The 13,490-nt window shown below is 31.3% G+C and overlaps 2 protein-coding genes and 1 long non-coding RNA gene across 4 annotated transcripts in view; 2 read left to right on the forward strand and 1 right to left on the reverse strand.

The window, feature by feature from the left end:
• Window positions 1-3,020: 3,020 nt before the first annotated feature.
• On the forward strand, window positions 3,021-5,360 carry LOC139907619 (uncharacterized). The gene is made up of 2 exons (XR_011784334.1): window positions 3,021-4,908; window positions 4,962-5,360. It is a non-coding gene; the product is annotated as an uncharacterized lncRNA (long non-coding RNA).
• Window positions 5,361-8,526: 3,166 nt separating this feature from the next.
• LOC121131969 (upstream stimulatory factor 1) lies at window positions 8,527-9,832 on the forward strand. The gene has a single exon (XM_040727383.2). The coding sequence runs from the start codon at window positions 8,600-8,602 to the stop codon at window positions 9,290-9,292; it is 693 nt and encodes a 230-aa protein (XP_040583317.1). The 5' UTR covers window positions 8,527-8,599; the 3' UTR covers window positions 9,293-9,832.
• Window positions 9,833-11,848: 2,016 nt separating this feature from the next.
• The window catches only part of LOC121118950 (uncharacterized), a 232,018-nt gene continuing 230,376 nt past the window's right edge, over window positions 11,849-13,490 (reverse strand). The window contains exons 10-13 of one of the 2 annotated variants that reach the window (XM_071894089.1): window positions 13,309-13,442; window positions 13,153-13,251; window positions 12,952-13,084; window positions 11,849-12,881 (exon numbers count right to left, since the gene is read on the reverse strand). In XM_071894089.1, coding sequence (XP_071750190.1) covers window positions 12,521-12,881; window positions 12,952-13,084; window positions 13,153-13,251; window positions 13,309-13,442 — 727 coding nt within the window. In that variant the 3' untranslated portion in view covers window positions 11,849-12,520. Of the gene's footprint in view, window positions 12,882-12,951; window positions 13,100-13,152; window positions 13,252-13,308; window positions 13,443-13,490 lie in introns of both variants that reach the window. The other variant, XM_071894090.1, reaches the window with a different exon arrangement.

Raw genomic sequence — 13,490 nt, forward strand, 5'->3', positions numbered from 1 at the left:
GTAATTACGTTGCATTTGTTTTTTTTTAAATAATGTGAATAAATTGTCTCATTTACAGTATCTTTCAACTTTTCCTTAAAAAACAAAACAGCAGTGAAAAGCCCTAAAATCACTTGGATATTAGTTTAAAAAAAAATCATATTAAATCAAATAGTGTTCAGAACAAGACTCCTTTGAGTTCTTTTGAACACTTTTGGCCCCATTACAGCACTGATGCCAAACCCCTTGACTGCAACTTTTGGGTGCATGTCGAAGGGAACAACTGAAGTGTCCGTCACCCAAACACCAAGGCCCTCAAAGCCAGTGTCAGCCAGCACTGGCACACCATGACAGAGGACTACATCTTCAGTAGGGGCAATACCTTCCGCCACCACCTGGAGGACATCATTGTCGCTAAGGGCAGCTACATTAGGTATAAAAAGAGCTTAGACACACATCTATTTATAGTATTAATTATGTTGAATTTCTATTGTTAATTAATAAATTATATCTTGTTGAAGTTTGAAATTCAAAGTGTTCAGATTTTAATGAACCACTCGGTTTTCGGTTTCTATTATTTTTACATATCCGCAGGTCATATTTTATACAACAATATATATACATATAATTTTTGAATAAACCAATCCGAGTTCAATGTGTGTCTTTGATATTTTATGTTTGTATGTACAGCAAGCAGTTTAACAAGCATGAATGAATATTGCTTTCTTTGTAGCCTAGCCAGGTGTATTTACGTATTATTACACTGCCGACAAATAATGACATATTTTTTGTTTGTTTTGTTTCTTTTACATACCTATAAACCCCTTGACTAATTATCTCATGATTACATTCTTATTTCACTTTGTGCAAACGCGTATTTAGTGACAGTTAATATCACGAATATAATTTTTCTTTGCATTTAATATTCGAAGAAACATAGGCCCTGGAACAAATGCGGAGATTTTCATTCACAAATCAACTACGGAAATAATATTGTTTTCCACAATTTCTTGTATAATAACATAATGTCCATAATGTATCTAAATCCTTTCAGGCCCTAATTTGCATAGTCTAGATCAGCACTCTGAACACAAATATAAAGAGTTGGTATGCAAAAAAAAAAAAAAAAACCCGAAAATGACGGTGATAGTCCTCACAATTTGAAGATTGTTCGGGAGGAGAGCCTCTGAGCTGTCATGACGTTTTATTAGATCAGCTGCGAGTATCCATGAGAGGAAATAAATCAATAGAAGACCAACACCGTATCAAACCAGGACATAGGTAGAAAATTACTCTGTTTTCGATCTTCAATTCTACTTTGATTCCAACAAGGACGTAAAGCAGGTTACCACACATATCGAGATTTTGTAAATATACGTGTATAAGTTTGGAATAGACCCATAGATTATATATTTTTATGGACTTTCCATACTATAATCTTGAAACCTCAACAATTTTTTGTATCAACATTAAGAGGTTAGATGATTTAAAATGAACCTTGTTTGGAGAAGAGAAAATACCACAAAAAATAATATGCTTCCAAAATTTGTTTTTTTGTGCCATTTGTTCTACTACAGACAAGGTATCTTGGGGGTTATGCTTTGTGTTACAACCCATCTCCCTCACTAAAATCTTATTGTTATTTATCAAAAAGTGAAAGTGTGTTGTCAAAATAAGGACTTTTTTATGTCACAACTTGCAATAAATAGTAAAAACCGTTGTCAAATTTAAAATTTACCTTCAAAACAAAACAAAAAAAGGTCATTCAAAATATAGGTTCAAAAAAAAAAAGTGTTCCATTTGTATTCCGCGCTACTAAAAAAAAAAAAATCTCAGTAACTTTTCTCACAAAATGTACAAAAGTGTCACTATACCAGGGTTCTCAAGTCCTCATGCAATAGGCTAGAAACTTACGTAAATTTACCCATTCTTAATTTTACATTTCTCTAAACACTCGTAGACAAAACTACCTTGAATATGAAGTGAAGTCCTTTTCATAGAAAATAAACATTGGTTGATTCAAAATATCATGCTGAACTAACTTTAAAAATTTAGAGGCCTTTCATTCCTTATTTGAGCGGATTTACTCATTCGAGCAACGCTTGGGAACAGTTTCTATCAATTGACTATAGACAATGTCCATAGGGGTACGTACAACTTGGGGGTCGATGTTTAGTTCTACAATTGGTCGGACAAGGACTTACACCTATCTTTGAAAATGATACGATTTGCCAGTATCCTAAACAAAAAAAATGAAAGTCGTAATCCTGACAAATTAAATAATGTTACGGGAGGAGAGTGGATAAACTATTATAACGTCTCATTAGATTAGCGACAAGCAGCTATGATAGGAAGGAAATAAACTAAACCGTCACTGTGTATCTAACAATGATTTGGGTAGGAATTACTCCGATTCCAATCCTCAATTCTAGTCCGATTCCAATAAGGACTTATATTTATAGGACCACAACAAATTCTCATTGTTACTTTTTCTTCTTTCACGCTCGAATGATTACTTTATACTTATGTGTTTTCTCTTCAATAATAATGATAACAGATTAGGAAATAAATTGTTTTAACATTAATATCTGAAGTTTTTGTTGTCCGTTGTCGATTTCCTCGTCTGATTTTATATGTCATGGGTAGTGATGGGAAAATTGTTCAAATCTTCTTGAGCATACATTAAAAAAAAAAAACATATAATTCGTAATCTCCCTTTTCCCATGAAGTCATTCATTTATGTGTACTGAAGACAATTAAATGTCTTTTTTATCTATATTAATATTCTAGTCTTTATAAATATTTATACAGTAAAGTTTTTAGTTAGGAATTAATTATGTCAGATGTTAAGATTAATCTATCGGAGTCTTCTGATAATGGATCTGTAAGTTCTGCAACCTGTCCTTTAATGGAACAGCCTAAAAATATAACTTTTGCTCAAATAATTTGTAAATTTACTAGTATATCTTTAAATGTTACAATTGTATATCTATGGAGATGAAATCAGGAAAATTGAATCGACCTTTTCAGCATCACTATTCCGGGTGAGTAGTTTCAATTCAGTTACAAATATCATATATATTATTGGCCCCAATTCCTTCGTATCTACTTAGGTAAGTGAACTTTGCCCTCAGTGTTTCCTTGAAGTGATTCACTCCTTCCCATTGTCCTCCAATTTATCTTCTGGATCTTCGCTTTCGCTACCATATTTTCCCACCAATTTGATAAGTGGTGTACACGAAGATCCTATTATAGGCTACATATAAAGAAGTTTTCCAGGGAATCATTATCTTAAATGTACTCTTATACTTGGAGCTTGCGATACATGATGTCATCGCATAATGTTTGAATATACATAAATTCAAATTACTAATAGATACATTAAATAGTCGTGAACAAAGATATCTCAGTTAATAAAAACTAAAGGAACACATCGTTAATGGCAAACCACTGAAGAAATAAATCAAAATTGTCAATTGTCGATATATTGTTTCAATTATTCAATCATTGGAGATACATTGGAGTCTTACATCTTGTACAAAGTAGGCGGGTTCTTTACTATAGGATCATGTCCGGTGGCGATAAATGTGTAAAGGGAGTATCTTCCCATAAATGAATCTAAACTAAAAAGCAAATAAAAGCTTTACAACAAACAAGTTGAAAAAAACAAAACACATATTCAATCATAATTTAAATACTTTATTTCTTTTGATTTATTATAGAATATATATCCTTCATATGAGGTTCCTTCTTTTCAACTTGTTTGCTGTAAGACTTTTATTTATATACGAACATATTCTATTTTATAACTCAAGTCAGTATTTTCTTGAAGGTGGAAATAATAACAAAAAAATACTGCCTCTAGCGGCCAAAAAAGTAAATACTGACCAAAACATTTTTCATCTCTTTCTCATTTTTACCTTTGTTTAGTTACTTGGTTTAAAGCCCTAGTTATGACTAGAGTTGAGTAGATTGCAATGGAAAAAGAGCACGATCAGAAGGCGAGAGAGATACATATGGTACACTTGAATTAAGGCTCTTGTTAATATCAGAGACCTATAAGTAGAATTACATCACCGGGCTAACCGCTTTGACGATAGCTGACTTCCTTACGTGTTTGAGTCACGGCCCATTAAATTTTAAAATGTAATACTATATTTTAGGTGAAGAACTCTACAAAGGTGATATATTTTGTTGAAATACCCCAAGTATGCCCTCTTGTCGTACGCCGTGGATTACAGAAATTGTTCTTGAGCTGAAGGGATGACACTTTTTTCATTTCCAAGGGACAAATTCCTAGGAAGGCAATGGGTTCTAAAAATGAAATGAAATCTTTGGAAACCATAATATAATTTTCGATTGTGCTCTAAAAATTGTGAAGAAATAAGGAATTTCAACTCACAAGCCATTCCAACATTGTTTAAAAATCTAAAACCTAAAGTTCCAAGGCTCACCAAAGACTCCAACAAACCCATTTTCACTCGGGAGAAGATTGCTGATGCTAATAAAATTTAATAATTAAGGAAATCTCAAACAACTTTTTTATTTCGAAATTCAGGGTTTAAAAAAATCTCCTCAATTCTAGGATCATACATACTTTACTCCTTATTTGGAACTTACTACTTCAGAAAATGGAGAAATAGACTTAGTAGACATAAATCTAATTTAACCAACAATAGAAGATGTCTTATCATGATATTTTTTTAATGCATTAGTTACGTCATTGTTAGAAAATAATAATTGTATGTTGTATTACAGATATTTCTCCTAAGGTAAAACATCTAAAGGAAATAAATACCAACATACAAATCCAACTTGGAGTCTATGAAGCATTAATAAAGGAATTAAAGAAGAAGTTGAAGGAGAAAGATGTCAAAATTTGGGACGCAGAATCAAAGTTTAAGTCTTTAAAAAATGCGCCTCTTTTCGGTATTTAATTCAAACCATATAAACATTTCTATATATCTAATAAAACCATTAAGAATTCACATCAGTTAAGATTCGTTGAGGAACTCCATGTTGTCCAATTAATCTATTGCGCCAAGAACTGTTTGGATCAATTTGCACAAACAGAGGCTTTATTCAAATCTTATGTAAATCAATTGAAAAAAACTGAAATAGCGGTTACATGAATTAAGTTGTCTGTAAATGTCATAAAATTTTATTTTTTACTGTGTCTAAGTATGTTAGTATACGAATACTTACGAAAAAATTCACGAATGTAAACTACGATTATCAAAGAAAATAGAATATCTTCTTCTACTTTCGGAAGACGAAAAAAGTGTATGCGAAATTAAGTAAGTTAAAGAAATTATTATTAAAGTAATTATTCCATTTTTTCATAATAAGGAAGCTGAATAAAATTATTTTTTTAGTATTCATTTATTGTATTAAGTTATTTTTGGGCCATTTGATATCTGTCACAAAGGGGCGCTGAAATATCATGACGTAACTCTTCTTATAGGGCTCTGCATATAACAATGCATTTATATTTTTTTTAAACTCGACTAAGCCGGACTGAACTGTAGTGGATCACATCAAACAACACTATACGTGTCTATTAATTAATCAACAATCATGTCATGATCCATTGATGAAATCTCTAGACGTTTATTAGATCGGAATACATCTTTGACTAGACTTAGTTACTTGAACCCAATAAAAAACGTTGCCACAAGTGTAGACGTATTAAATAAACAGATAAAGTATAGTTTCTTCTATAATTCATTGAAATATCTTTGATGACCACAGCAGAGTTAATATATTTTCTTCATTCATTTATGATATTGTAACTGTGGGAAAAAAATATCCAAATGCTAAAATTAGATTATAATATTTATAATTATTCATGCAGGCGAAGTCGGAAGGTCAAAAATTGCATTTTTGATGAAGCATACTAATATAACATATAATTTAAAATTTTGACCTGCAAAAGTGAAGACGTTCAAATTAATATGACACCCCATGTTCCAACAGTCTTGTAATGTGATAACAAACGTGTATTTGAAAGAAGTTTACTTTATAGCAGGCGCGTTTGCTAAGGATGGGCTACAGGGGTTGAAGCCCAATTAAAGATTTGTTTGCCTTTTAATAAAACTTTTTTTGGTCAATTTGGCTATGGATTTTTGAAAAAAATCCCAATTTGACATTGAATTTTTTGACAGTTGCTATGGATTTTTGAGATTTTGTCTGAAAAATTTTAATGTTGGAAATTTTTTTCCAAAAAATTGAATTTTTAAAATTTTTGTGAATAGCTATGGGTTTATGAACTTTCTTTTCAAAAATCAGGGCCCCTCCCAATGATCCAGGTCCAATTCGATGATGATTCATTTGTCCAAGAACATTCCTGTAATATTTCACTTCACTTTTATTTGACTCATCATGAGGTGAAATTCGATAAGACATTCCTTTTCCAATGTGACAAGGGTAACAAGGTATCTACAACCTACATGACATCACTCTAATCAATTAGGAATGTTATCTAATGTTTCAGATAAAGCTATAAATATATCAAACATGTTTCAGATAAAGCTATAAATATGTCAAACATGTTTCCGATATATCATCATTTTTTATCTGATGAATAATTAATTAATCCAGTTATTGATCATCTGTTAACGATGGCTGTGGCACAACAGGGGTGGCCTAAGGATTATAATTTTTTTTGGAGGGGGGCAGGGCTTAATTTTTGCAATTTTTTATAAAAAAATCCAAAAATTAAAATTTTATGGAACAAAATTTCAAAAATTCACAGTTATTCACAAAAAATTATTTTATATGGAAATAAAAATTCAAAAATTAACAGCTTTTTTGAAAAATTAATTTTTCTGTGAAAATTTAATTTCAAATATTTAATTTTTTGGATTTTTTTTCAAAAATCTTTAGCTTTTCACAAAAAATTATTTTTTTGGATACAAATGTTCAAAACTTTACAATTTTTTTGGAAAATTAAATTTTAAATATTAAATTTTTTGGAAAAAAATTTCAAAACCCTTGGCTTATACAAAAAATTAAATTATGGAAAAAAACTTCTTAAATCCATAGCTGTTCACAAAAAAATCACATCCTTAATTTTTTATAAAAAACCCTCAAAAATTAAGTTATTCACAAAAAATTATTTTTTTTGGAAAAAAATTTCATAAATTCATAGTGTTTTTGAAAAATTAAATTTCAAATATTAAATTTTTCGGAAAAAAATCAAAAATCCTTTACTTTAAATAAAAAATTAAATTTTGGAAAAAAAAATCAAAAATGCACGAAAATAAAAAAAATCCAATATTAAATTTTTTATAAAAAAATTTCAACAATCCACAACTATGTACGGAAAAGTAAATTTTTTGGAAAAAAATTTGAAAAATTAAATTTCAAATGTTAAATTTTTTGGAAAAAAATAATTCAATAATTAAATTTCCTAGTAAAAAGAAAAAAATCCTTAATTAAGGGGCCAATAACCCCTCCACCCCACCCCCTGCGGACGTCTTGAAAAACTTTGAATTCGCGAATACTTCTTTGTTGCAATATGAACCTATTTACGAAAAATTATAATATAATGATTCCCGAAATTATACAAAATATTCCATCACACAATGTTGATGAGATTCAACTTTCATTAAAAAATGACCCTCATTCAATAATTTTTCACTCTATTAAACGTTTTACAGCATATGTATTTGATAATGTCTACTAGCTAGCGACTGACAACTTATGACATAACTATTTAAAGGCAAATATCTTTCCAAAATAAAATACTGATTAATTATGTAGAGTAAAAAAATCATGTAAAAATAAAATGTTTAGAGAGACTAAGGCAAGTATTTTAAAAAAAATATTGATGTACATTGAAAGATATTATACATTTTCGCCAAAAAACTTGACAAATTTTGGTGATAAATACATAAAATATCGTTGTTTACAATGTTTTCAATCAATGCAAATGAATTTTTGTGTAACAACCTTAGATGGAGGTACAATACGCACGTCACGTGAAACACTCTATTCTGATGACACATGGGAAGCTTCAAGTGCTACCAGTTTCATATCCGTAATATAATTAAGAAATATTAATATATCAAAATGAGCTATCTATGTTCATTAAATGGAATTGAACTTTTAAAAAAAGTTGAGACATAAAACAGTTACTTGTACAAGCTGTAAGTAGCACGTACACAACATCCACAATTATGATAATTCATAATCGAATAATAGATAAGTTATGCAAAATACTAATTTCATCATTAAAAAATCATTATAAAGAAATAAAAAAGAAAAAAAAAGAAGTGTTGTACGTAAGAGATTGTGAGATTTATTTGAAAAGTTGCGATATTTTACTTATCATGCTTAAAAAAGCGGGAGGTACACGGTAACTTATTTTTCCAATAGATTACGCAATGCTTATTCCATTAATTTGGAGTAATATTGATTAATTTATATGTTTTATTTATGGAGTCTAGGAGAGTGGACTTGGATGGAAGGAGAGCTCTGGGGATGGCAAGTCCCGCGTTTTTAAGTTTCTGAACAAGAGAGGTTGCGTGAGCCTGCTAGTAAAGTAGTATATGGATGATGTCAGCCATATTGAATTTTGTATGGTGACATTTCTTTGGTCTCGTGACTTGATTCTAAGATGAGCTCGGAATCTCCTCCTTCTCCAGAGGCAAGAACTCAACTAATCATAGTGGGAAGTACAGACGAGGATGAGGTAGGGACGGTGGTGAGTGAGGCTCAACCTGGAGGAGAGGACGGATCTACGACGACGACTACTGAAACCGTGGTGAGTGAGGCCAATGGAGGATCCGTGACGTATCGAGTTGTATCCACGAACGATGACTCCGTCATTGGTAGTCCCATGAATGGTGGACAGTTCTATGTGATAGGGAATCCCTCTGAAGTCATCGGCTCCGTTTCCGCTCCTTCCTCCGTAACCCTGGACTCCCCCAATACGCGGATAGGGAAAACGGGGAATCCGCTTCGAGATGATCGACGAAGAGCCACGCACAACGAAGTGGAGCGACGTCGGCGAGATATGATCAACACATGGATCATGAAACTCGCTCGACTCATCCCGAACCTAGCAAATACCTCCGGCAAGTCAAATCATTCAAAGGGAGGGATTCTCGCAAAGGCTTGTGAATACCTTCAAAACACAAAGACTCAAATATCCAGGTTTGAAGAGATCAGAAAAGCGAATGAGGTCTTAACCAAGGAAAATGAGAGACTTGTGCAGGCAGTCACGAATTTTAGAAAGGAAAATGCGGCTCTCAAGAAGCAGGTTGAGTCCCTTGGAGTCACTCCAGAAACTATTAAATTTGAACTATAAAATGCATTATAAGGATAAACTCGACAAAGAGTTGGACACTCACCGATGTATTCCCCCTTGGAGTGACTCCTACCTTAAAACAAGACTATTATTAAGTTATTATTTAATTGATCCACCCCATATTCCAGGTACATTAATTCTTTTTATATATATATATATATATATAATTTCTTTTGTATTGTTTGTCTCTTCTCTTTTTTTAATTATATTATTAACTTCAATTTTGCATTTTTTTCATAGAAAAAAAAAGAAAAAAAGATTTAGTGTTGTACCTTCAAATCCTTCCCTCAAACCATTTTTAATTCATTTCTATCTGTGTTTGTTTAGTATCATCAGAACTACTCTGAATGGTATTTCTAAGTACATAATTTATATAAGTAAAATACAAGTGAAAATACCTATTGTCAAACATTTTATGATGTTGTAATTTCATATGACCCACCAGACTCATTTTATATCTACGATTTGCTGTATTGTTCCATAGCAAATAATCGTCACAGCTCCTCCCCTTACTCGAAATACATATATTATATATTTTGAGCTAGTTTTTCCTTGTACTATATACCTCTTATTCTAGATGAGAGGTTCAAATTGTGAAATATTCATTTTAATATGTATATATCATTCAAGCTTGCTTTAGTGTTGACAGTAACACAAAAACCAGCGTGAAGGATTTTTCTCAGAATTATGTGTGGGTTACATTTGTATTCTTTGACGAATTATCGTTCATTTAAATCAACAAATTATTCTTTTTAACCCTTGCCGCAAATTGCACTTAAAGTTAACAAAATTAATCTTCACGATAAAAGAATGAAATATTGACTTATTTTATTTGAAAGGGGTCATATCAGGGCCAATATAAGGGTCTTAAGGGTCATTACAAGTCCCTCTAATTTGACTCAGATATCTAAAACTTTGACTCTATGTGTTTATTAATTCAAAAAAATAATTGGGATTTTCTACATTACTTGATTTTTGTTCAATATTGATTTTATATTGACGCACACCTTATTTTTACTATGTTCCAAAATAACTAATTAGGTATATGCGGCTTCATAAATATCTGTTTATTAAATCGTTTACTAATTGTTCCAACTTTTAGTAATAAGAGTCATAAACTCTAATTATTGTAAGAGGTCTAATATGTCCCATAATAAAAATAATGTCTCAATACTGTCAACTAAAGATATAATGCTTCCAGAATATTTCTACATTTAGTCCAACTTGAGCTTATCTTACCTCCATATAAGTTTCTTTCTTTAATAAGTATGATATTATTAGTTGAAGGAAGCATGATGGTTAACGGTAATTGAGTATCTATCCTACATGATTAATTATTACCAACAAACCTTTATTTATAATTTTTCTCATATTGGGCACGATATTTCTTTATAAAATTAATATTGTTGTTTTCACAATTTGGAACTCAGTCTATGATTAATTGATTAAAGTTATGTGAATGGTATTATTATTGCCTAGAAGAAAAAATATACGATCAGCAGAAGGTTCTGATACAATTGTACAGGGTGTAAAAACCAGATCCGGTTCAGATTTCTGGACTTTTAAGGCTTATATATTATGATGATACACATATAAACGTTTCCCTTAGTAGGCAAAACACGGACCTGGAGTCAACAATAAAATATTTCAAGCCAATTCAAATTTGAGAGACATAACACATTTGTTATGATTTTGGTGAATAACGAACTGGAAATCACCAATGCTAGATCAAGGACGTCGTCGGAGACCATTCATAGGTCTGACAACAGTATTCTGTCCAAGGAAGACTCGGAAGTGATCCAGGATATATTGGCCTCTAGCCCCCCGATCCTATTGATTATTTTGTCTTCGTTATTATTATGAGTCAATTCATGGCTACATAACGCTGGTATATAGCTGTAAAAACGCCGTGCAAACATACTAGCTTATAGCCAATATTGCGCTGCGCTCTACTTGCATAAAATATAATTCGTTTTATACCAGGAATTGTTACTGTATAGGTATATATTAAGTCTGATGATATCTACAATTGTTTGATTTGCTGAAATTTTATTCAGTACAACCATTTGGAAAGTCATTCAATATTATGACCCCCCAAATTGGCCTTCGAAGTCCTTCAAATTCTTGCAGGGAGGGTTCTGATTTTAAGAATATATCACATGGATCAATCCATAACGTAGTCTTAATTTTGTCAGACAAGACTACACGATACGAATTAAAAAATAGATCAAGAAATTAGCTTAGCTAAATCTGGGATTGGCAGGGGCAAAACCAATATTAATTGCCATTGCTTTTGGCTTTCCATTGGAAATTGGATTTGGAAAAACTATTAAGCGATTTTCAACAGCTGTCTTCCAACTGTGGCCTTTTACTAAGCTATCAATTTAATAAAAATTTATGTAGAAATTGTAAAGGCATTCAATTTGTCAATAAATTATTTTAATTCATTCCATAAAAAAAAGTCGGCTAAAATGGTTTTTGAAACATTATGTATCTTTTTCTGTCAAATCTACATTCTGAGATGATTAATAATTATAACTAATTAATTAAAACAAATTACAAAGAGAAACATATATTTCGATTAGATAGAGTATTAATTAATTATATATAGGTATATATAAATAAATTCCACATTATAATTTATATATATCATAAATATTAATGATTATTAATAAAAGTGTATCTTTATAAAATTTTTCAAAGTTTTCAAAACAATTTAATTAATACATTCAATATAAAATATATCTTCGACAAAAAGTATGAATTTATTTTTAAAATGATTTGAATCATTTTTTAAAGTTTAGTCAAGGATAATAATATGTCACATCCTAGAGGATGAATATATTATTGTGATATAATATATATAAATATTTATGTATATTGCAAACAATGTATTGATAATTATATAATTAATTATTCTGCGAATGAAAATATGGTCATACAAAATACAAGGATATGATGTCGAGACATAATGAGTAAACAAATTCGTTCATACATAAATACATTTCCGAGGTACAAAATTCGTTTGTCTTAAACAATTAAACAAAGAGAGTATATAGTTTAGGGATGGGCTGAATCAAAATTAATATTGCACATTTAGGATTGCCGGGATGGGGGTTGGGGAGGCACAGGGAAGCTATATGTTTATAAAATAATGAGCAAAAAACGAAATAAATAAAAAAATCAAATCATAGTTTCTTTAAGACCCAAACCATTGGGATGATCCTGTCATACATCAGCAGATTTAAGATTGAGAAAGAGGCGACTGCTATTTTTACTATTGGAACTGTTCAATCTGGACGCACGATCCACCGTTGCGTAGCGTCTATTATTATCCATAGATGGAGATCGTTCATATATATGATTAGGGCTATTAATATTATTATAATTCATGGAGTTGAGAGAATTCTGACTAGATAACCTAATAATGTTTTTGTGCGATAAGGAAGGCTCTCCAGTTCCAATGGAGTTGAATTTCTGAATGAGAGATTTAGTCGGACTAAGACCTCCTCCCTTGGTGGAAGAAGAAGATGATGATGGCGGTGGACTAGTTAGAGAGGACTTGATCTCTGATGTTAAAGAGTCAAGACTAGAAAATAATCATGAGGATAATGAGTTAGTAATTGACATTTCGGCCAAGAAGAGATTATTATAGATACCTGCTCCCACTCTCCCGATTCTTTTTCTTTTTTGAAGGGTCCACTCTTGCATAGAGGGCCATTAAGTCTTGAGGTATATGTGGGATTGGAGAATTATTCTCAGAGCTGTTTTTGATAACTGTGGATTGACTTGCTGAAGAAGGGAAATCTAAGAAGTACAGAAGAAATTCAATGAAGAAGGAAGACATTTCAAACACTTACTTGCTGAACCCGTGGTTCCAGATGATATTGATCGTTGCATGGATTCGTAGCCGGAGCTATTTTTCCGTAATGTCTCATAAACTTGCTCCCTTACTTCAGCTATTAAAAAGTAAAAATGATACACTGAATATATGCAAAAATAAGAATATGACTTACGAGCATCAATACCAAGGGATACATAAGTAGGATCCGAGCGTAGTTTTTGACCGTTACGAGAGCGTTGATGATTAAGAGATTCATAGCCTGGATCATCAGGTTGGGGTCCGCGAGTTTGAGTTGAGGATTTGCGACTAAAAAAAAAAAACAATAGGTAAGTTTATTATTGATTAAATATTAAT

Source organism: Lepeophtheirus salmonis, chromosome 1 (assembly GCF_016086655.4).
Source record: "Lepeophtheirus salmonis chromosome 1, UVic_Lsal_1.4, whole genome shotgun sequence".
Lineage (NCBI taxonomy): Eukaryota > Metazoa > Arthropoda > Copepoda > Siphonostomatoida > Caligidae > Lepeophtheirus > Lepeophtheirus salmonis.